This window comes from Dasypus novemcinctus, chromosome 15 (genome assembly GCF_030445035.2).
Source record: "Dasypus novemcinctus isolate mDasNov1 chromosome 15, mDasNov1.1.hap2, whole genome shotgun sequence".
Lineage (NCBI taxonomy): Eukaryota > Metazoa > Chordata > Mammalia > Cingulata > Dasypodidae > Dasypus > Dasypus novemcinctus.
Genome location: NC_080687.1, coordinates 3,597,118 through 3,622,378, shown reverse-complemented (window position 1 = coordinate 3,622,378; position 25,261 = coordinate 3,597,118). Strand labels below are relative to the sequence as shown.

The window sequence follows — 25,261 nt, the reverse complement described above, 5'->3', positions numbered from 1 at the left end:
GGAACTTGAAATCTAATGGCGTGTTCACTACGGGGTTTGGGGATTGTTTGGGACCTGTGACCTATTTTCCTTCTAATTTCTCCCTATGGGAATGGGAATGTGTAGCAGTTTGATATGGTTATGAATTCCAAAAATAGATATTGGGTTATGTTTGTAATCTGATCTGTACCTGGGCATGATTGAGTTATGATTAGGGCATTGAGTCCCCATCTGGTGGGGACTCACAGATGGCAAAGGACAGAGTTGAGGGTTCTTGATGTTGGAGTTTGATGCTGAAGACTTAAGCTGGAGCCCCGGCAAGAAAGCTCAAAGGAAAGAGAAGCCAGCCTCAGGAAGATAAGAACCTTGAACCCAGACAGAAACAAGCCCCAGGAATGTAAGAACCTGGGAAGCCTGAACCCTCACAGACATCAGCTGCCATCTTGCTCCAAATAGACTTCAGTGAGGGCTTTATGGCCTGGTATCCTACCTCAAATACCCTTTATAAAATACCCTTTATAAAAACCAACCAATTTCTGGTATTTTGCATCAGCACCCCTTTGGCTAATACAAAATGTTTATCCTATGCCTGTCCTTCCTTTGAATGTTGGAAGCAGTTAACTTGTTCTTCCGAGGTTTCAGGGGTCCACAGACAAGAGGGTAACTGTGCCCCAGGGCAGACCACACCTGTAATCGATTTTGGTAAGACTTTGCACTAAGCATTCTTATTGAGACGATGTAAGGCTTTGGGGATATTGTGACAGAAGGAACATGTTTTTCTGGGGTCCAGAGGGTGAACTGTGGTGGTCTGGAGCTGTTATGTACTCCCAGAAAATCCATATTCTTAAACTTAATCCATTCCTGGGGGTGGACTGAAAGTAGAGCCTGAAAAGCAGGGCCTCATTAAAAAGAGGCTGCTTCCGTTCAGGTGGAGCCTCCTTCATTCAACATGGGTCTTAACCCTCTCACTCGAGTCCTTTATGAACACAGTGACCGGGGCAGAGAGAAAGCCACAGGGCAAGAAGCTGTGGCAGCAGAGGCCGCCACAGGAGGGAGGCCAGCAGTCACCGGGGCGCCTTGCCCTGTGCGGGAGCCCAGCATCACCCGCAGTCCGTCTTCAGGAAGAAAGCATCGCCTTGATGGTGGCTTGATCTGGACATTTTCTCGGCCTCAAATTGTAGGTTAAATAAATCCCCATTGCTTTAAGCTAAGCCATCTCATGGTATCTGCTTTAAGGAGCCTAGGAAACTGAAACACCTGGTCTAAGGGAACTTTGTAAACTTCAGGCTTCACTATTTGTTTCACCTCTTATGCCTGAACAAGGTAGAGACTCCTTAGAAGCTATTCATCAGTTCAGTTTTATTTCCACTTTAACAATGAGTACCTTCTCCTTGGCCTTAAGAAAAGGCTCTATCAATTCTATGTCTTCCCCAAAACAAGGCTCTGAATACATTTAAGGCCTAGTAATTCAGAAAGTTATTTAATTCACAAAATGCATTCTTTAGTTTCAAATAAAGTCTGATAAAATAGTCATTAGAGGCTCAGAAATAATTAGAATGAACTATAGCTGTGAAAAACAATACCAGTCTTTAAAAGCCAGCAAACAAAACTAAACCCTTTGTTTAGTTTCTTCCTTGTAGCTTACAGGTCTGTGAATATCCTGTTTTCTGCGGAGTGGAAACTATTACACCCACCCACCACTGATTTTAAGACTAAGGACTAAGATCCTTCGTATTCTTTGCCTTGATTATGATTAGAAGATTTCTTTTCTAATAATTTAATTTCTTGGCTTTTTAATATTTAAAATTCCAATGACTGAATCCTAAAATAAGTTTCTTTATACCAACAATGAACTTAATTTGCCTATATTTTAGTCTTTGTAAAGTTTCAGCCTTTTGGAAAAACCTACAGAGGTAGATATGATTAAATCATTTGCTGAAGTACTTTTTTGCCCATTAAGCTAATAATGACCACTTTTACATTTTATACATTACCAATTATATCCCCAAATTTCCTAAACTCCTACTAGATTAATACCAGTTCAAATCCGAAAGTCTTGAAAATCCACTTATATTCATTTTTATACATAAAAGACCATCCCATTTTTAACAAAAGTAGCAAAAAATTTTATATAACCTCATCTTAGTTTTCATGATCAGTCTATTCTATTTTGAAAATCTTTGAAAGTGTTATCTGTTTATGATCACAGTTTTTGTTTAGCTTACACACTGAAAATTCTGAGAAGCACCTAGAAACAAAATCCACAATTAGTGCAAAAAGAGGGGATAATATCTTAAGTCATTCCTCCTAAGGGACGACAAACTAAGGCTACTAAATGCCAAATTTTATGTAAATATATAATTTCCTACTTTGCTTTCTGAAAGATAGCAAATTAAATATATAATTTCCTACTTTGCTTTCTGAAAGATAGCAGATACAAAAATAGTTTAACATTAGGTTTAATGAGATTTATAGCACATGTATTATTAGTCTTATTTTAACTGCAAAAATATGTTAGCCACATTTAGAAAAAAAATACTTAGAATACAACTGTCTCTTTCTAAAGGCATGATGCAAGAATACTGATTCTTTTCTTTGTAAGTAGAATACATGCCGTGAGAGTTAAACAGTTGCTTTGTAGGAATGAATGCACTTAAAAAACCCTGGCTGACTGTGGGGAACTCCACGTTTGCCGGGTTAGCAGAGCTGGCCCACCGCACGAAAGGCCAGGGGCCTCGCGGTGGACCGTCACTGCTCTTTCTTCTTGGCCTCACTCTTCTCTGGGTCCCCCTCCTCATCCTTTCCCAGCTCATCTTTCTCCCCAGCAGAGTACACATTAGCTCCTTTCTCCTGACTTTTCCCCTGAGAACCATCAACTATTTTATAGTCCTCCAGGAGGGCGTGGCCTGTTTGCTTTGCAGTTTTCTTCACCATCGCTCTGACACCAATGTTGTCGATGTTATAGGCAGTCATGCCAACGTTGATGGCAGAATCCACTGCGTCGTGTGTCGCTTCTCCCGCATTATGCCCATATCTTTAAAAGAAAGTTGAGAAAGTACAATGAAACTACAAATATAAACTAAAGCCTTATTCATAACAGAATTAAAATAAGTCATGTTTAGAATAAGTTATACCTGAAAGCAAAACTAAAGCTAAGGTTCCAACTTGATTTATTAAAGTAGAGAATGAAAGCATTCTGTGAAAAGCTGCATCTTCTCCTTTAGCAAGAAAAATGTATGAGAACAAACTCAGGCTAGCTGCAATTAATGCAATAAAGATTGCTGAATAAAAATAAAATGTAGGTAAGTGGCTGTGGCTTAATCAGTTGGGCTCCCATCTACCATATGGTAGATGTCCTGGGGCCTCCTTGTGAAGGCAGGGTTGCCCGCGTGCTGTGGAGCACCGACTCAACAAGGTGATGCAACGAATAGGGAGACAAGCAAAAAACAAAACAAAACAGAAGAGCATGCAGCAAATGGACACAGAGCAGATAGCAAGCAAGCCGCAAAGGGGGAGGAGGATAAAAATAAAATAAGTACCGACACAGAGAACAGACAGCAAGCAAAAAAAAAAAAAAAAAAAAGAGCAGCCAGGGACAGGATAAAATTAAAATATAAACTGTACTAAAGATTGTTAGTCATTATTTCCTTTTTAAAGTATCCTCCCCTTCTCGAAAAATAAGAAAATTTTCATTGAAGCAATTGTAGGATATACAGAATCCAGAATTACTATAAAGGCTTCTGGATTCAACCTTAAAACTTCCTGGTAGAGATTCTGAATTCATCTTTTAAATGACCATAATGTGAGTCTGTCTTTAGGCTGACCTTCCACAACTCTCGGACCTCATCCACTCCACTGTAGCCTCACTGGCTTTCCCTCGGTGCGTGACCCCCCTCCACATTGCCGAAGGTCCTGGGGTGTCTGCCTGGACTACGCTTACCCCAGTCAGCCTGCCTGACTGCTTCACCTAGTTCAGGTCTGCCCTCCTGCTCAAACTTATTTAAATAAATTGTCTTGCCCCACCCCACTGTCAATTCCCTCTTAAACTGCTCTTTCTTCTTTGAGGGCGCATCACCTTCTCCATATTACTGAACTTATTTGCATCTATTGTGTGTATATGTTTTTCCTACTTTCTGTGTCACTAAAATATAAACCTCATTAGAGAGGGAACCTTTGCTTCTTCATTAATGTATCCTAAGCAAAATTCCAGAGCCTAGCACTCTATGAATGTGTGTTGAACTAATGAACAATTTCTGTCCTACTCACTGAGTTTCATGAGCAAAGTGACAGGGAAACTATAAAGCACTAAACAAAAGTATCATTACTATATTATCAGTATATGTGCTCAATACTATATCAAAATATAATTTTAAGTCCTATTCAAGGATACTAAAACACTGTTGTGCTTTTAAAGCACTGTTGTGCTTTACTCTTGACAACTTTTCCAGTATCAGACTTTTCAAAGCTTTTATGGCTGACGGGTTTCCTTCCACAAGCAGAAGATCACTTAAGCAAAAACTAACCAAATGGCAGAAATTTACAGTTTTCTCTAGGACACACTAAAGTTTCCTAGGTGCTCTGTGACCTTGACCTGGACATTTTGTCCTCTGAACTACCAAGCCCACTATCTCTGCCGGCCTGGCCCAGGCCAGTGGTCTGGCTTTTCTCTACTCCAGCACCAAGCGCGTGAGCTGCCCTTGCTGGGCCTCTGACGATGACTCCACTCTGTCCTTTGCCTGGTGTCAGTAACTGCGGGCGGCCAGCAGGGCAGAGCCTACGGTTGGCCACACGTGGTCTGTCGCTTTCTTCACTGGGGCTTCCTCCTGACTGCCTTCTGCCGGGGCCTGTGGCTCTGCAGCCCTGTACCATGCCCCAGGATTTGCCGATGGTACAACAGGCACAGGGTCTCCTGTCGGTGCTGTCCTCTGATGGCAAGGGCTGAGGCTAAACAAGAAGAAAGGATGGGGCACCTCTTGGTATGGACAGGTTTCTCTCCAGCGCTGCGTGGCTACAGTGGAGTGACCGTAATAAGCACTTGGCTATCTTAGGGTTTTCAAATAAAGGAAAACCTCCAGAATTATGAATTTCCAGTTCTGCACATGTGGAATGTTTCCTAGTCTACTGAAGAAGTGTGACACCTGTAACTGCACTCAGGATATCTCTAAACAACAAAGCCACGCTGTCTAACCACGTACTAAAAATGAGGCTGTTTTGGTACCCAGTTGACTTTTGCTTTTCTTCCATGCTACCTCAGCTCTTGAGCTTTTCCTGTTAATTTGGAAAACAGCACCAAACTAGGAATCAGAAAACCAGATTTTAATACCACCTGTGGCTGGCCCTCTGACCCCAGCCAAGTCATATTTTCTTTGCATCCAATTTCCTCTTCTTTGCTACATGTGACAGCATACAGGAAAGCACTCTGAAAATTCCAGAGTACTAAACCTAATAATATTCTTAAGGATGCTGTAAAATGGCATTTCATCAGTTGTGTTTAATCTTCTGAAGGTATCTTCACCTGTCACCTCTGATTCCCATACACCTCAGAAACAGTTTTCCTGGTAGGCAGCTAATTATCTTCCTGGATAAGGAACTGCTCAGTCCATTTCTTCACTCATCTTCATCCTACACTGCTGAAAACTTCTAGAAAGCACATCCCTAGCAAGAAGGTAACACAAATATAGCAAACTGGCAGCAGCTTTAAATTTCACTACTTAATAGAAAAACATCAGCTGTAATTTCAAATAAATCTGCCTGCAATTTAATTTAAATACAACCATCAGAACTTTTTTCAGAAATACTAATCTTAACTATTTAAAATGTAAATGGCTTTTTATTAATCTGTCCATCTCAGACAGAGAGGTTATGGCCAATTAATGAAGGATCTTGTAGACAGAGCTGAGGAATTTAAACTTGATCTTGAAGTCAATGGGAAATTAATAAACCTTTTTATTTTTATTTTTTTTATTTTTTTTAAAGATTTATTATTTTATTTAATTTCCACCCCCCTCCCCTGGTTGTCTGTTCTTGGTGTCTGTTTGCTGCGTCTTGTTTCTTTGTCCGCTTCTGTTGTCGTCAGCGGCACGGGAAGAGTGGGCGGCGCCATTCCTGGGCAGGCTGCTCTTTCCTTTCACGCTGGGCGGCTCTCCTTACGGGGCGCACTCCTTGCGCGTGGGGCTCTCACGTGGGGGACACCCTTGCGTGGCACGGCACTCCTTGCGCGCATCAGCACTGCGCATGGCCAGCTCCACACGGGTCAAGGAGGCCCGGGGTTTGAACCGCGGACCTCCCATGTGGTAGACGGACGCCCTAACCACTGGGCCAAAGTCCGTTTCCCTAATAAACCTTTTTAAAGCAGAGGAATGGCATGACAAATGGGTGCTCTAGAATGATCCCTCTGACTCTGGCTGCACTGTGGATTGTGAGGATGTAGACTGGAGACAGAGCGACCAGCCAGGAAACAACTACAGGGAGTTGGATGAGAAACAGGGAGTCTTCTCTGAGGAAGTGGTACTGAGGCTGGACAGACGCAGGAGATAAAACGGAGCAGGCTCCGGCTGGGAAGTATGCGCCTGCACCACACGAGAAACGTGAGCAGAGAGCAAATGGGAAGAGCGTGTACACGACGGCCAGCCTGTGCCACTGGCCAGCGCGGCTGTGCAGGAGCGGCAGCCGCCAGCGCGCAGGATGGAGCCTGAGGAAGACCAGCGTCCATGACGCGTGTGGAGGACACCAGCCCTGAGCAGCAGTCTGACAGGCCAAGCCGCTCAGTCACCGAGGGAAGCCTGTCAGGGGACGGCAGAGCTGAGCCGCGGGGTGAGCAAGCACAGAGGACTGCAACGAGGTCAGGCGGGCCGCGTGGTTGGCTACACGTGGTCCAAGATGGCTTCCAGAAAAACTCGAGATGTGAAAAAGACCACAACCAACTGGAAGGCTAGCTAACAAGACACACAACTGTAACAAGAGCCAAAAACGAAAGGACGGACTTAATGACAGGTCAATTGGCAGAGTAAATTAAACAAGCGAAAATGTAAAGTTTTTATTTTAGGTACCAATCACCTAAAGATAAGCTGAAGGTCCAAATGATAAACGTTCAATTAAAAAAAATCTCAGATAGTGGATGTGGCTCAAGCAACTGGGCTCCTGTCTACTATATGGGAGGTCCACGGTTTGATTCCCGGGGCCTCCTGGTGAAGGCGAGCTGGCTCACGCCGTGGAGAGCTGGCCTATGTGGAGTGCTGGCCTGCGCAGCAAGCTGGCCCAAGCGGAGAGCTGGTGCAGCAAAGTGACACAACAGAAAGAGACACAGAGGAGTGACAATAAGAGGCACAGAAGACCAGGGAGCTGAGGTGGTTCAAGAGACTGAGAGCCTCTCTCCCACTAGGAAGGTCCAGGACCAGTTCCTGGTGCCGCCTAAAGAGAAGACAAGAAGACACAGAAGAACACAGCAAACGGACACAGAGAGCAGACAATGGAGGGAGTAAATAAGTAAACCTTTAAGAAAAAATCTCCAGTTTGATATGGGTCAATGAAGTAATAGCTTCTAAAAAGATGATAAATTCTTTCTCCTGTGTGAATATTCATTCCTTCACTAACATTTATCAAGTGCTAAATATGACCAAAACAAAAAAGGCAAATCCCACTGTATTTGATCATGATCACAGCACATCTGGAATATAGGTACAGGTCTGGGTGTCATATTTTAAAAATACTGATGAGCTTTGATATGACCCCATCAAAATAAAAACAGAAGATGACCAGAATGAAGTATCTAGAAACTAAACTATTTATGAAATGGTTAAAGGAACTAGGGCCACTTAGAAGACAAGAAAAATTAAGTGACGGACATAATGACTTTGTTTAAATATCTGTATAATTATATAGAAAAGAGAAGACTGAGTCTATATAATGACTGAGAGCAGAACAAGAAATAATGGACAGATACCATACAGAACTGCTTCTGGGTTCTTATGACATCTGCCAGGGTAGTTAACCTCACTGCATTTGGATTTCCCCCTTCATCCAGTGCAATACTTTTGCAAACACTTCCTTCAAAATGTCTCTGGTTATACCACAATCATTTAAGATGAATTCCAGATAAAGTATAATTTTCTTAAATGCAAATTTATGGGGAATTTTACGTACCATGAAGCAGTAAATTCCTTGCAGCAAAATATTTATCATTAAGTTTATTCTTCACAAATAACTACTGTAAGATAAAATATTTCTGAGGGGAAAACAGAAATGGATCTAATTTGCTAAAGTTATATGTTTCTGGAGGATTGTGGGAAGATGGCAATGGGCTAATAGGCAGAGCTGAAGGCTCTCACAAAAACAACAGAGGAAGGGCCAAAAGCTGTCTGAGGGACATGCTTTGGGATTCAGCAGATCAGGACAGTGCTACACAGGTCCTAGGATGGTGAGGGACAGAAAGACAAAGAAGCTGAAATAACAAACGTGAGTTACTAAGGCCCCATGGCAGCTGGGAAGGAAGCCCCTCCCCCACCCCCAAGGTACTAAGCTGGGGTAAAACCCCTGGCCACTGCAGCCAACTGGGGGCAACAGACATCTTTCTTCCAGTCAGCTGTTTCAAGGGAAAAGGGAGGGAGGTCGGGGTGCTTTTCTTCAGTGAATTCAGCCAGCAGACCTTGTTTTGAATCTCCCACCTGGAAAGCCTGACTCAGCCCCATGGACAGGTGCACTGGCATCCGCTCTCTGCTGGCCAGTCTGGAAACTGCATGGACAAAAACTGTACTCTTTGTGTCCAACCCTTGGGAGAAAATCTGTGCACCACTAGTGAGTCCCTGGCCTGATTTTGAAAACTTTAGCTGGGCAATTTTAAAGACTGAGAATAAGATGAACCAAACATCAGAGAAGAGCTGAGGGAAAAAAAAAATAGGCGAGAGAAATTAAACAGTAAATTCACCAACATATTCAGATGTCTAGACATCAGCACAAAATTACAAGCCATACTAGGAAACAGGAAGAGATGGCCCAGCTGGAAGAACAAACCAAATAACCTGATGATATATAGAATTTAATACAATTAATCAGTGATAATCACGCAACTATCCTAAATCACTTCAAAGAATTTAAAGAAAATACGACTAAAAAAATAAAGGATATTAAGAAGACACTGCAGGAAGCGGATATGGCTCCAGTGATAGGGTTTCCGCCTTCCATATGGGAGGACCCAGGTTTGATCCCTGGGGCCTCCTGGTGAAAAAGAAGAAGAGAAAGCGTGCCTGTGGTGCGAGCCAGTGCCCGTGCAAGTGAGTCACATAGCAAGATGATGATTCAACGAAAGACAGACAAGTCGAGGTGAAGCACAGCAGAAACCAGGAACTGAGGTGGTGCAGCTGACAGGGAGCCTCTCTCCGTATCAGAGGTCCCCAGGATTGAATCCCAGTGAATCCTAGAGGAGAAAAAAATGAGAAGAGAAGACCAAAAAAAGAAAGGGATATAGAAGATCACACAGCGAATGGATACAGCAAGAAGGAGTGAGGAGGAGGGAAAGGGGGGAAAATAAAATAAATGAATAAATCTTTTAAAAAAAAAAAAAAAGGTGACACTGGGAGAGCACAAAGAACAATTTGAAAGCCTGCAAAGAAAAGTAGCAAACCTCATGGGAATGAAAGACATGATGGATAACATTAAAATACATAAGAGGTACAAAAGAGCAGATTTGAATCGCTTGAAGACAAAATTAGTAATTTTGCAGACAGAACATCTGAACTAGAAAAGACAGGAGAACAGAAAGAGAAGAGGATGGAAAAAATGGAACAGGGTCTCAGGGAACTGAATGACAACACGAAATGCACAAATATTCACTTTATTGGTGTTCCAGAAGAAGAGAATGGAAAAGCAGTAGAAAGAATATTCAAAGAAATGACTGAAAACTTCCCAACCCTTATGAAGGACATAAATAACTATCCAAGGACAATACACCCCAAACAGAATAAATCTGAATAAATCTACCCTGAGACACCTACTATTTAGAATGACAAATATCAGAGATAAAGAGAGGATTCTGACAGCAGCAAGAGAAAAGCAAAGCATCACATACAAGGGAAACTCGTTAAGTTTAAGTGCCATCCTCTCATCAGAAACCATGGAGGCGAGAAGTGGTATGATGTATTTAAGGTACTGAAAGAGAAAAACTGCCAGCCCAAAATTCTGTATCCAGCAAAACTGCTCTTCAAAAATGAGGGTGAGTTCAAAGTCTTACAGACAAATAAAACCTGATAGAATATGTTACCAAAAGACCAGATTTACAACAGATACTAATGGGGTTGCTGCAGCCTGAAAGGAAAAAACAAGGGTAAGAGATTTGGAGAAAAGTTTAGAAATGAAGATTGTTAGGTAGGGTAAACTGAAAAATAAGAAGACAGGCAATAGAAAGATATGACAATAGAGAGCCAAAGGACAAAATGGATGACGTAATGCCTTTTATAGTAATAACACTGAACGTTAATGATTGAATTCCCCGATCAAAAGACATAGACTGACAGAATGAATTAAAAAAACATGAGCTGTCTATATGTGGTCTACGAAAGACCCATTCCAGACATAAAGACACAACCAGGTTACCAGTGAAAGGTTGGAAAGGTATTTTCCATGCAAATAGTAACCAAAAAAAGAGCAGGAGTAGACCAGATAAATGTAAAATAAGATTATAGTATATAAATAATAATTACTCAGTGCAACTGGCAAACTGTTCTTGTGATCAGTATTGAGTAATTTTTTTCATACAAAATAAATACTTGCTTTTAATTGAGGAGGGCCAGAAAAGAGAGATATTTTTGGATACTTTGTCTTTAACTGTTTCTTACTCATACTATTTAATTAAAATAATCTATCTGGATCAATAATGCTTTAGCATGACTTCTGTTGAACAATATTTTGAGTTTTTCTGCCTCATAAAATTATAAGTTGGCAAATTGTTATCTGCTGTAATTCATTACAATAAGATGTGAAGAATTCCCAAATAGAAATTTGGTTATCTAGAAAGAATTATGGCCTAAATGGAAATTAAATAATTAAACCAATAATTTATTTCATTCTTAGAGATTATGTTCAACAGTTAGCACTGTAATATAAAAATTAGAATTGTTATAATTAATTTCTACTATATTTGAGTTATTATTTACATTTATAAATATTTGTTGGATGCTATCTATTTTTTATAATTGATTATATTAAATCTAACCTGGCCTTGCAAAGAAAGAGAAAAGTTATATGTTTCTCCTCTCTCAACAATTTAAAGTGGGGGAACAAAATGCCTTTAAGGTAAAATGAGGAAGATATGTAGAAGAGTGATGAATAATTTAACAGATACTGTGCCGTAATTAAGTATACCAGGTTTAAATTACTTATTGTTTTTCACTGTCCCTTTAAGTCATCACACTCCTAAATCTAAAATAAGATAAAGGACAGAAGTATTCATGTAACTAACAAAATAAATTGTGTTTTAATGAATAACCCCTTCGCATTTAACTAATTTTTTAAAAAAGAGAATAGTTACATATTTATATAGATCATTAGGCAAACCATTCATAACCCATCAAGGTAGTTCTGCATCATCATCAAAACCATTAAAGGCAGGGAGAATATATTTCTCTAAAACAATCTCATTTTAATTGTGCCTAAATGAAAAGATAATCCTCTATATTGACATATCACCTGAGATCAGATAAGGAAGTTTATATAATACATTTGTTTTTCTCCTAAGCATAATTCATATAATTAAGGCAGCTTTAAAATAACTGCTGGGGGGAATAATCATTAGTCATGGGCAATAAGGAAAGAATATAAATTTTATTACACTATCATCGGTTCGATTGGAATAGAAAAAATGCCAATGTTTCACTATCAAAAACTTTTTGAAGGGCAAAAATAACTGAGAACCAAGGTGAGTGAGGGAACCACTAACTCTCCCATTCTATCAGTTCTTTCACTAAGTTACTGATTCAACACTTGCAGTTTCTTCTATCTTAAAAAACAGTTTCTACTTAGGGGCCAATTTATCTTCATGGGTGAGAAAAAAATGCTATTTGGTCAAAACCCTTTATTCCCAGCTGCCCTTTCCATCTTTCCAAGCTTCTTATAGCACAAATTACATTACTGCTGTGGTCAAAGCATCCTTACAATAAGAAATACAAACCAACTTAACTACATAATAACTTACCTGGCACCCTTAATTTTCAGTCCATGAATCTTCAGATAAAAGGGTTAAAAGAATAGCCACACACAATAACAGTAATAAATTGGCTCAGAACCACTTAAAATGTCCTATTCATATTAATTCTCCTCACTAAGGACCAGAAATTCAAAGTCATTAAAAAGGGTATGGAGTGGATAGCATACAAAATCCACACCAATACCACCATTTCCTATTTAAGTGGATCCCCATTTTCAATAAGACTTTACTTAAATGTACTTAGGTAAGCTTTTTTTTTTTAAAAAAAATGTTAAGAGTAGGAAATGGACAAATCCAACAAAGTACTTCCTACTTTCTAAAATGACTGCTTGTTATCTGTGCCAACAATTATATTGTTAATCTGAAAATAACTCACTTTTGGCCTAAAAGGCACTTCTGACAATCTCCTGCTCTTGCTACAAAAGAAAAAAACTATTTTCCTAATTATGACTCATCCATCAAAGGAATCTCTGGGCGTAACAAGGTGAACGTGTATTATCCCTAGGAGTCAGAGGTCAATGTCACAAGTAGACAGGGGTGAGGCTGGCAGGCTTGGCTTCTGCATTTCTATCAAAAGAATTTCAGATCTAGCACTATTTTATTTTCAACTCTTTTGGCAAAACTGATGGTCCAAGATGCTGTGCCATGTTGCTTTGATTCAAAGGTATGTGTCCCCCTACTGAACAGATCAAACCAATTTAACTTGGAAATTAAGTTAGCATTTCCTAAGCCAAGGCTAATTTACTGTATTGGGAGGACACATAAAGACATGTTAGCGCTAGACCATAACCCTGAAGTACTAAACTGGTCCAGGTGGCCCACCGAAGGCAGTGGTGGCCACACTCTGATCAGAGACACTGGAGCACATCCAGCTCGATGATTTGCTAAGGGTGTAATCTTTCACAAGGTATTTAACTCTCTAAATGTTGGTTTCCTCATTCATAAAGTAGAGATGGTAAGATAGAGTTGAATGTTAAATTAAATAATAGATATGAAAAAGCACTGAACAAAAATCTGATATGTAAGTATGAACCCAAATATTGCTTGTGAATGGATAATCAGCAGATAACCAAGAGCTGACTTTGCATTACTTTTGGTTTTTACTTTCTCAATAAACATGAACTATTAAGAGCCAATATAATTCAAAGATAAGAAAGCAACTCAGCTCTTTAGTACTAGATTTAGTGCTTCAAGCCTTGATTCTACTAGTACTGTGTGAGTCAGAAATAATAAAGAACTAAAATCAGATATCCTTGTTTCAAATCTCAACTTTAACCCCACAATCAGATGAGCTTGGGCAAATTATTCATTTCTATGTCCATTTCTAATACATGAAATGGGAGATATTACATCTGTCCACTGCAATACAAATGTACAATGGTAATAACACTCAAATAAGATGTGATGAAATTTAACATAGGCTAAAATTAATATGATATAATAGCTGAAATATAAATGTTTTCCCTATCAAAACTATAGGCAAAGAACATGGGATTAATAAGGTATACAGAAACTGCATTCTGTGTACTGATGAACAAATATATCAATTAGTAATAATAAAGCAAAGTCACAGGTATTCTATTATTTTACTAAAAATAAGAGATTTTCTTCTATTTAAGAAAATAGTGAAAAAATTTGTTTTACCAGGTACTTAGTAAACAACATAAACAGTTTAACTATGATGGAGCTTTACAAATACTTCAACAGATTTAATCATTAAAATGATAAAATTCAACTTACTTGTATCTGACAGTTTGTACAGTCTCTGCAGAAACATTGTTAACAATGCATTTAGCTGCACATTCCAATCCCTGCCAGACGGTTGAAAATCCTGCAAATATATTTAGAAGTAACTAAAAACAGCTCTAGGCTAAGATCTCCCTTTTAAAATCCTGGGCCCTTCTGTTACCTTGAACACTACTTGCCGCTATGACCAGCGCACCATCCAGAGGGGACTTCCCATCTTTGTCTTTTTTAAGAGACTCTGGAACAAGTTTACTTCCATGCTTCTTGACATGTGGAGCTAGTTCTTTTCCAACACAATTTGCTACAGTGCAAACTCCATCAACTAATGTAATCATAAAAAAGGAAGACTTAGGAAAAACACATTTTCCCCTTGATTTTACCACCCTTATTTAGTAGAATTCTTAGGTGTGCATCTAAAAGTGTTTTTAATGCATTATTCCACTATTTCCCCTAAGGGAAGAGAAGAAGCAAGGCTGCCTGTTTTTGAAACAGAAGCCATCATTTCCTTTAAGGATGTGTTGCAGAGTGCACTGATACGTATAACTCTGTCTCTTAGATACACATGTTCCTTTTGGCACTTCTGCTTATAAGAAAACCATCCACCTTTTCTTTCTGATTGCTGCAATGCAAGCTTTGTGCTTTCCAGCTAACAGTATTTATATTCTTTCACAGCATCAGCAAACCCAATAGCAGCAAGGCATTTAAGCCTATAAAAGTAAACAAAATTCTCATTTAAAAGACTACTAACTTACCAAAAGACAATGTTACTAAATTGAATGTCAATCCATTAAGGTGCCACCTGACCATCTTAAAGTACCAAGCTCCAGAGTGGTGATTCTCAAAGGAGCAAGGCTCAGCAGCGTGTCGGGGGGAGGACGGGCACCAGAAACACAAGGCCACTTTTCTCGAACAACACATTGCTCAGCTGCACCCTCAACCACTGGGCAGTGAGCTGTCCTTAAAAGGCTGTGTCTTCTCCTCAGAGGGACTCAAGGACACACGAGCTACATTTGGAACAACTTCTTCCAAGGCACAAGCTCCGCTCCCATGGGTCACAAGAACCCTTTAACCAGTTTCTCAATCAGGATCACCTAGGGGTCCTGTAAAGAGGCATGCTCTGAGTTAGAGGGTGGTCCTGGGTCTGCAATTCTGCATTTCTGTGAGCAGTGTGGTCAGACTACTTTGTCTTGATGCTCGTCCTTGAGGTCAAACCATCTAAATGAACCTTGAGGTTAACCCTTGAATTAAGAGAGGAGCTGTACAGAACATATGTCCAGGGTGCATGGTAATGTTTGGATATACTCATAGTGGTAACAATTAAAAACCACAGCAGGGGGGGTACTGGGTTCCTGGCCAGTGGTGCTCTGTCGTGGTCCCTAGGGGAGCAGCGACAGTCTCCCAGGTGCAGCGGCAGGGACCGGGAGGGAGTGAGGGTTCAACAGTGAGCCCCTGATGCTAATGACTATGCTTGTGAGCTGATAAGCCTAAAATAAGAACAAGGCCTAGAGCAACATTGTGCCCGGGAATTTCCTCCTGTCAGCCTTCATGTTACTCAAATGTGGCCAGTCTCGAAGCCAAACTCAGCATGTAAATGCAATGCCTTCCCCCCAGCGTGGGACATGACACCCGGGGATGAGCCTCCCTGGCACCGAGGGACCACTATCAACTACCAACTGATGATGCAACTGGAAAATGACCTTATACGGAAGGTTCAATGCGGATCAGCAGAATATCCCTGTCTACATAAAATAACATGACTTTAAAATGCTGTTTGACCTAAAGTAAGGGGGAAATGGAAAGGAGAAATGAGTTTATATGGCTACGAGTTTCTAAAAAAGAGTCTGGAGGCTGGCAGAAGGATTGCCCTTATGCACAACTGAGCAGAGTCAGAGAGACAGATAAAGCAGATACAACCCCCAGATATTGGTTTCTTTGAGGGCTAAAGAGACCCATGGGAGTTATGGTCATGGCCGATGGGGTTAACTACCAGGTCAGATGGCCCCTCTTTGGAAATGGTGTTTATGTGTGATGAATCTGGACTCAGATGGGATCTCCCTTCATAAGACTTTCATGCTAATGTGCTGGAGGTGCAGTTAATGTTGGGGTTTAAGATATATTTAGGGGATTTGAATCTATGGACTGACAATGTGATAGCCAGGTCCTGAGCCTCAACAGACTTCAGCACCTACAATCTGTTTTATTGGACTTACCACACTCAGCTAAGATGGAGTTGAAGAAGGACAACCACCACACCATGGAGCCTAAAGTGATTACAACTGAAAGTGGGAGGATTGCATCCAGCATCCATGTGGAATCTGAGCCTCCTCTTGACATAGAGGTGCAATGGACACAACCAATCCAATGTCCACATAGAAGAGGTGGCATTGGATTGGGAAAAGTGGACATGGTGGCTGATGGGTATGGGGAAAGGCAGGAAGAGATGAGAGGTGGAGGCGTCTTTGGGACATGGAGCTGCCCTGGATGGTGCTTCAGAGGCAATCACCGGACATTGTATATCCTCACAGGGCCCACTGGATGGAATGGGGGAGAGTATGGGCCATGATGTGGACCATTGACTATGAGGTGCAGAGCTGCCCAAAGATGTACTTACCAAATCCAATGGATGTGTCATGATGATGGGAGGGAGTGTTGCTGGGCGGGGGGAGAGGTGGGGTGGGGGGGTGGGGTTGAATGGGACCTCACATATATATTTTTAATGTAATATTATTACAAAGTCAATAAAATAAAAAAAAGAGATTCTTTTTCCTTTAACTGAAAAAAAAAGTCAAGTCATCTCAAGTTACTTACCCAGGAACTGGCTGACTTTCGCTGCTCCTCCTGTAGCCTGCTTTGCTAGGTGAAGTCCCCTGCTCACAGCTGGGCTAACTTCCACGGGTTTTTCTTCTGGTTGAATACGTTCTCGGAGTTTAGAAGCACCTTTCTGAATTGCTTTGCCAGTAAATTCAGCACCTTTAACTAAGCCCCAACTCACCCAGGAAGCACCTTTTCAGGGGAAAAAATTTAATTGCACAAAATTAGGGCTAATTATACCTTTAAACTCTTTTATAAATAACATCGAAAGGATAAGAAAGTGAGATGTTCAAGATTCAGCTCTCACTCTGCACTTGTTGTTACCTGACACCTTGTCTGACTAAAGCCATCAAAGCCACCATCCAGTATTTAGATGGTGCATACTCAGAGTCCACCCGGCCTCTCTGCTGTCACCTTGCAGGTTTCTCCGTGCCACTCCAAAGTACACAGCTGACAGTGACTGACGGTGGGTTTGGTATGCTTGAGGCAGTGTTTGGCTGGAGGACCCAGGTATCCTTGTTATTTTGCCTCATTTCAGTTACTGCTTTTCCCCATGAAATCCACAGGAAGAGAGACACAAAGGACAACAGTTATCTGGAAACTAAACAAAAACTATCTGAAATGCCGAGGCAAACCTGCTTGCTTTAGGCTTCAGCAGGCTATAGAAATCTGAGTAAGAAAGACAGGAAAACGCAAACCAGGCATAAGAAAAAATCTAAGAGAAGGGACGGGAGAGGGCTAGAGGGTTTGGCCGTTGCCCCCAACGGTAGGCTGTCGCCCTCTGCCTTCTTTGTTCAGGCTTCCTGCAGCATGGCTAAAGAAGTTGCCAGAGGGAAAGCAGGCTGGTGGGGCCTCTTTTTGTGAAGAGAAAAGGCTTGAGTCAGTGGGCATGTGAGAAAGGGAATGGGAAAGTGAGAAGAGAAGAAAACAAGGCTAAGAAGAACGGATGAAAGGGTCATCAGCTGGGGAGAGAGCTTATGATTTCAAGCCTGTCTCCTTGGCTGTGCCCTGAAACAATGACCTTTAAAAGGAGGACACAAAAAACACTTAAGCATGCTTCCCCAAGGTCTGTGGCAGGGGTTCTTCCATGATTACTTCAGCTGGCAAATGAGCAAGCCTCCAGCCACCACTGGAGATGCATACCGTTCATGAGAAGTGTTAGCAACAGAAAGTGGCAAGTGGTAACTGACCAGGAAGATCAGCCTCTCCCTGCTGCAGCTGGCGTCTCTGCCTCGGGCCCCAAGCCTGCCCCAGGGCCCGCACCAACAGCTGGCTCTGGAGGAGGACCAGGTCTATGTCTGGCAAGCAAGTCTCCAGCAGGAGGCTAACGATCAAGGGCCTGGGGTGTCCTATCTAAAGGAAAAGTGTCTTCTAAGAGTCTACCTTACCAGGTGAAAAGTTTTAAGTAAAACACCTGTGAATTTAAGAAAGGACAACTGAGGAATCGTAAGATACGTGACAATGAAACAAAGAAGGGACAAAGTAGACTACACTTTTACAATGAAACTCTAACAAAGAAGAGGTGACTGTGTCACCCACTGGTGACTGAGAAAAATTAGTGGAAATAAGACAAGTGAAAAGTTTCATAGAACTAATGAAGAGGAATGTTAGACGCAAATACTTGGCAATCCGTGACTACCAAGAGCACAATACAACAGGTGAGGTGCTAAAAATACACTACGGACACTGCAATAGGACACAAGAAAACACAGCCTCACTGTGCTGACAGCTACTGAGATCCAAGTGCTGTGTAAGAAGCTGGCTGGAGACCAAGTCTGAGTCTGGATCCCATGCACCCAGTGAATGCCGGCATACGTAGTCCATGGACATGCTGAACAAATGAGGACTGGCAGACAACTTAAAACTGTCTAACTCAAGCCTAAGTCAGACTGCTGGAGGAATAAATAGTGCCCTTTTACTAATGAAACTTACTATTTGTACTTGTTATTAACATCAAAAGCCCGAAATCACAACTTTCTTTTGGTAAAAGGCCAACCAAAATCTAAAAAGATACAGAACCTGACTTTTCTGGTACGTTTTAATAATTGTATCATAAGAAACAGGAGTTTTAAAATATTGATCTTTTCACATTCAGTTTTCGATATTCTATTTCTTCGGCAAAGAGGGTAAAACTGTCAGAAGTGAGGATGTACTGGCAACCTCGGCATGACCACTACTGAATTCCCCACTCACAGGACACGGTTTCATCTGCTTTCCTAAAATCTAGAAACAATTTACCTCACTCTTTGATGACGTCAGTTTATTCCAGATACCTGCTATGCTGTTATGGGGTGACCTATGTCCCCAAAGGGCACGTTCTAGTCCTAAGCCCTGTCCTGTGACTCTTATCTGGACCCTATCTGCTAATAGGGTCTTTGATGGTACGATGAGTAAGGATGAGGCCACACTGGGTGGCTGGTGGTATCCTTAGAGGCAACAGGAATTTGCCCCTACACACAGACACAGGGAAGAGGCTGTGTGACGATGGAGGCAAAGACTGGTGCGAGCCCATGCCATGCTGAGGCTGCTGGCTAATGCCAGAGGTTGGAGGGGGCAAGCAGGTTCACCCCCACATGGCCAAGCCAATGGCTGGCTCTGGACTGCTAGACTCCAGGGCTGAGACAACCCAGGCAGGGGCCACCCCTGGGCCAAGGTGAAAGAGCTCCATTTAGATCCCTGCCCACCCATGTTCATACAGAGCCTGTACGAGGCAGGCAAAAACAGTCTCTTGGATCAGATAATTTTCCCTGGGGTAAATCCTGGATATACTCTGCTGGTTTCTTCTATATATTTATACCTTAATATCCTGCTGAACTAGTTGTTTTTTCATTTTATCTATTAAAATGCACATGGAGACAAACACTCTGAAGGGCAGTTAAACAGATTTACTGTTACCAACTACAAGGGACCTCTAGCTCTGACGGTACAGGATGAGATGAAGAGTTTAAGCAGAAGGATAGAGTTCTCAAGTAGTGAAGAAGGCCTCTCAGTGTTACCAAGCGCAGGTGTGCTCGTTTTCAAATGGCTCGTTGCTGAGAGTTCCTCTGGAATCCCTAAAGAGCCTTCCCCCAGGATGAGCTGGCTGCAGGATGACCTCGCTCTTCGAGCAGAACCTGTGGCATCCATGTGGTGGAGACCCTGTGGCAGGTGGTATTTTCAAAAGATGGCCCCAAAACAGTGTCCCCTATTCCACAGGTTCTTCAATCAATGTGACCTTGACACTTCTCCCACTGCGAGGTCTTGAAGCTGGACAGACTTTTTACTTGCTAGTAACCAAGTGAAGATGGATGACTTCCACGATGTGTCAGAAAAGGTTAATGCAGGTTCTGCTGTTCACTGGACACTCACACCTGGACCCCTGAGCCTCCACATAGAAGATATCCAGCTAAGGCTGCAGTGCCACAGGGAACTCCAGGCACAAGGACGCATTGGCACCCCATTTGGCGGTCCCAGACCTTGAGCTCTCCCAACCCAGATGCCAGAAGCGTGAGTGAAGGCACCTGCAGGTGATCCCCACCTGTAAGTCATCCCAGCTGAGGCCCCAAATGCCATAAAGCAGAGACGAGCCATTCTCAAGGTGACCTCTCTGGAATATCTGACCTACAGAATGTCTAAGTATAAACAAATGTTGGCAGTTTTATGCTGCTAAGTTTGGCGTGGTTTGTTACAGAGTAGCATTTAGAACAGATGTATAGCAGTATAAACTTTAAAAACTTGGGGAAATGACCTTTGAATGTAGTTATCTATATGTGGGTGATGGACAAGGTTTCTGAACATTGACCTGTGAATAGCTTAGCAGCCTGGAGAGTTAGGGGGAGGGAAGTGATAGTATGGAAGTGGGAAGCAGGTTCTTTTCCATAACTCTGAAAATCTCTTTCAAGAGTCCTATTTAACTGTTGCAAACACACTTAAAAATCTAGTTTTATCTTTTCTTCTTATCATAAGCACAGTTCTTAGGAAACTTTCTTTTATTAGCACATAGAGAGCCATTTTTCATTTATTTAATCTTTTTGGGTGTTTTTTTTTTTTTGGTAATGGAAGAAATAAGCTTTGTTACATCAAGTAATACAAATGAAGATACAAACCGTTTCCCCCAGATATTCTGATCAACTTTTAAGAAATCCAGTATTGAAATCTATATATAACCATGGTATGAAAACTTCCGGGCAACTTTATTAGGTTTTCTAGGTTGCTTCCTCCTGTATTCATAATTTGTGCATTTTCCTAACTATTTAAAACGCAAATCCTAATCAATCACGAAATCTTTTCTTCATCCTAAAGAACACAGGCTCAGAGCCTAGTGTACCATGGGAGGGAAACAGGGAGAAAAAGCACACTGTTGTCACTTGGAAAACAAGCGTTTCATCTGACCAGGGCAGAGGATCTGTAACGTCCCATTGTGTAACAAGATGAGGCCCTCAGAGCCAGCAGGGCAGCTGGGCCTACGCATCCTGTTCAGCCAAACACCCCCGCCTGTCCTCCAGCATCAAGGAGGCCTTGTTCTGGGCTGTCCAGTGCTCTGCCCCCTAGAGACGGCTTTGATTTCCTCCCCCAGCTCGATGTTCGATGAGGGTCAGCAGGTCAACACTGCTTGATGCACCTAGCAGTTCCCCGTTCTCCAGGTAGAACCCAGGATGTCGGCCTGGTCACTCAGTGGCTGACGTCATCGTGGTGGTAGGAGAGTGGACACACAAAGCCACACAGAGGGAGGCAGCCGTGGGAGCAGGGTCTTTGAGGGCGGTGGTAAGGCAGCTCTGTGGCCCATGCCAGGCTCTCCTGCACTGTTTGTTGACAGCTCAGGCTGCACCAGCAAATATGGTTGTCTTGGTTTTATACTAGTGGTTTTCTCAGCTTTAGACACTTGTATTATTTTAATACAGAGATGGCGACCTGTATTGACCGACAGTCACTTAAATTACAGGTTAAGGCCCATTTATTAGGTCATGAAGTTGACCTATTGAATGGTGATTGGCAATGTTTTTTAAAAATAAAATAGAAGATATAAATCTGAAAGCTATCACAAAGAGTTATGTGAAATGTTTACCAATTAACATAGAAAGACATATGTTAGAAATGACCACTCTTGATTTAGGAAAACTGATCTGAAGACCTTTTCAACTGCAATTCAATAGCACGGCCTACATCCCAAACGGACCTTGGTTATAATCTTCAGACCTCAGGACTGCACTGCTGTGTGGTTAGGGAGCGCTGCTTTATTTCCAAAGATGGACTGTTACATTTTCATTTTTTTTGGAGGGGAGGTTAAGAGGGTATCTCAAAGAGGAAAGGAAAAGGATTAGCTTATGTGTGAACTATTCAAATTTGAGGATTCCCAAAGCTTTTCACTACCAATTTTCCCCAAAATAAAACCAGTAAGAGGTCACTTAGGCATAAATGTGATGTTCTACCAGACTACTTGCTTCTACTTTCTAAACTGATCACTTAGAACCAAAATACAAAATATTATCTAAGTATTCCCTTATAAGTGACACCTTTATTGGGTTCCAAGTAGTTATATATTTATATCTGTTTTGAATTATAGGGGGAAATTAGCATTACTATAATACCTGACAAAATGTTTTGAGCCACTTTCTCACTCCATTCAGGTAATTCCTTTGCTTTTTCTTCTGATACTGGTTCACAGGGTACAATGTGACTCAGATTAACTTCTTCACTTGAAGTATTCTTAGCCTAAACAACAACAAAAAAGTTTCAAAATGTGAAATAGTCAAGTACTAAGAAGGGGATGAAATGGTAAGCATTTTATAAATAACTATTAAACTAACAAATACCGAATACAATTAATGAAAATATCTCTAGCCATCCTAGTTATCAGCACATTTTATAACATAAATGCAATAGCAGAATTGCCATGAAGCTGAAAACTGTTCTCGTCTTATATAATAGCCTGCATAATTAAGATTTAAATATTAAGATTCACCAATGCAGCATTTATCAAATCACATTTAAATTGACTTTTTTCTATCTTGCCAAGACTTGAGTTCCTTCACAAAGATGCCATCCCTAGATACTAGTGTGAGCCTTGTACCCAGTAAGATAGAAAGATATTGTTAAATGCCTCAACCAGTAAAGCAGCTTGTATCCAAATAAGCTAGTTTTGATATCAAGTAAAAATATTTAAACACAGAAAGACCTGCCATCTCTATATGGAAATAGAGAACACACAGGTACCTGTACTTTATTAATTTAAGAGCTGTTAGGAGAGGTAGGGCCAACACCCCAAATTCACTCTAAGAATTCAGGAGCAAACTAAATGAGAGCTCCTAAGTTTTATAAAATAACTTGACAATCAAACTGTTCAAAAGAAACTTGAAGAGAATTACACTTAAAATATAAAATAACATTCAAACAAACAAAAACATTTCCTGGGGGTGGGAGGAAGCCACTATAAGTAAAATCTAAAGACAAATACCCTGAAGAAAATATTACCTTTGACAAAGGACCAATGTCCCTAATATATAAAGAACTCATGGAAATTGAGGACTAACAACCTAACAATAAAAATGGGCAAAGGACATGAACAGATAATACATACAAAGTGAAATAAAAAGGATCCCTGAGCATATAGAAAGAAGCTAAACCTTGCTCACAATAAACATGACGCCAATTAAGATATACTATCTTACATCTGTCGGATGTAACCAACACAGAACCGCTGACCACCTGCTCCGCTGTCCCGGCACTCTCATCCGCCACTGGAGGAGTGCCACAACGAGCAATCCTTAGGGAGGGCAACTCGTCAACATTTATCAAAGTTACAAATGCATGTATCTTCTGACTCAGTAATCCCATTTCTGAGAAATAATCTGATCAATTACCTGCTCAAGTATTAATCAATGGATCTACAAAGTATTACTGTACTTGGCAATGGCTGATGACAAAATATTTGTGATAGCAAAAAACTGGAAATCATTTCCAGTATCGCTCAATAGGAAACTTGTTCAAGAAACTATGCTATATGTATACAATGAAAGACTATATAGCTGTAAAATACTGGGGATGTTTTCTATTTACTGATAAGGAAAGATCCCCAGGATTTGTTATCAAATGAAAAACATAAAATACAGACTACTCTACATAGTACATTAACATGTGCATAAGAAAGGGAGAAAAATTATAATAAAGATTTATATTTTCTTTTGTTTGTCTCATGAGACCCAGGAGACACGAGACCCTAATAAAAGTGATCGGCTCAGAGGAATGGTGTACATGGGGACAAAGGTGGGAGCAAAGCTCTTCTATGACTATAACTTTTTACACAATTTGAATTTTGAACCAAGTAATTAAAATAAATTTTAAAAAGCAAAGACATTCTAAATGATACAGAAAAATTTCCAAACATACTGCTAAGTAAAAGACCAAAGAGCAAAAAGCATATGTATTATATGCTACCATTTATATTTTACAATATGCACAAATACATATATATACATATGTGTGTATATATATGGATGTATGTTTTAATATGCATAAAATAATCTGGAAGGAAGACCTTACGAAGCTAAAAACATGTCTGAGGAAGAGATTGCTACTTGGAGGACAGGAGTGGAAGGCAAACTTACTTTTCACTGTAAATCCTTTTTGTACCTTTTGACTTTGGTTTATTGTGCATTACTTTTTTTTTTAAAGATTTATTTTATTTTTACTTATCCACCCCCTCCCTTGCCGCCTGTACTCGCTGCCTGTGCCTGCGGCCTGCTCTCTGGGTCCATTCACTGTGTGTTCTTCTGTCTTGCTTGTCTTCTCGTCTTTTCTTTAGGAGGCACCAGGAACCGATCCTCAGACGAGGGAGAGAAGCACTCAATCGCTTAAGCCACCCCAGTTCCCTGGTCTGCTGTGTCTCTCACGGTCTCTCCTCTACGTCTCCCTTTGTTGCGTCATCTTGCCACATCAGCTCTCTGTGGCGTGGGCTGTCAACTCTCTGCAGCGTCGGCCAGCTTGCCTTCACCAAGAGGCCCCAGGAATCAAAGCCAGGGCCTCCCAAATGGCAGACGGGAGCCCATTTGCTTAAGCCACATCCACTTCCCTTTTGTGCATTACTTTTAAAAAATATTTACAGTAAAAGGTATTTCTTAGAAGCATTTTTGTCCTCCAATGCCTGCATGAATCTGGTCTAAGATATTCAACATAAAAAACAGTATCACTTAAACGTAGCGCACATCCACATGGTGTCACTGATTCCAAGGATGCCCACTGAGCTCTTTCCACCTGGGGCCAAGCAGTGGACAACACTGGGTGCCCGTCCCTGGATCCTCTCCCAATGCTGCTTTCTGACCCCACCTTTCTGCTCACATAACCACCTCTGCCTAGGCTCCCCTTCAGGTCACCATTCATGAGGCTCTTCCTCCAGACTCATCTTAGCTACAGTGTCCTGTGGAGCCGCCTCCTGCTTCCCATGTCACCCATCCCCTACTCTTGTCCATTAGTGTGGGCTACACTTTCTACTAAGTGACATTAAACAGAAATTATCTCTTTGCTAATCTGTGCTCCCCTCTAGATTAAATTTCT

The 25,261-nt window shown here is 41.3% G+C and overlaps 1 protein-coding gene across 24 annotated transcripts in view; it reads right to left on the bottom strand.

The window, feature by feature from the left end:
• Window positions 1-1,323: 1,323 nt before the first annotated feature.
• SPART (spartin) overlaps window positions 1,324-25,261 on the bottom strand; it is a 37,812-nt gene continuing 13,874 nt past the window's right edge. For all 24 annotated transcript variants that reach the window (XM_071208153.1, XM_071208154.1, XM_071208157.1 and 21 more), the window contains 5 exons: window positions 22,300-22,423; window positions 16,730-16,924; window positions 14,085-14,243; window positions 13,916-14,006; window positions 1,324-3,013 (listed from right to left, as the gene is read on the bottom strand). In XM_071208153.1, coding sequence (XP_071064254.1) covers window positions 2,728-3,013; window positions 13,916-14,006; window positions 14,085-14,243; window positions 16,730-16,924; window positions 22,300-22,423 — 855 coding nt within the window. In that variant the 3' untranslated portion in view covers window positions 1,324-2,727. The remainder of the gene's footprint in view (window positions 3,014-13,915; window positions 14,007-14,084; window positions 14,244-16,729; window positions 16,925-22,299; window positions 22,424-25,261) is intronic.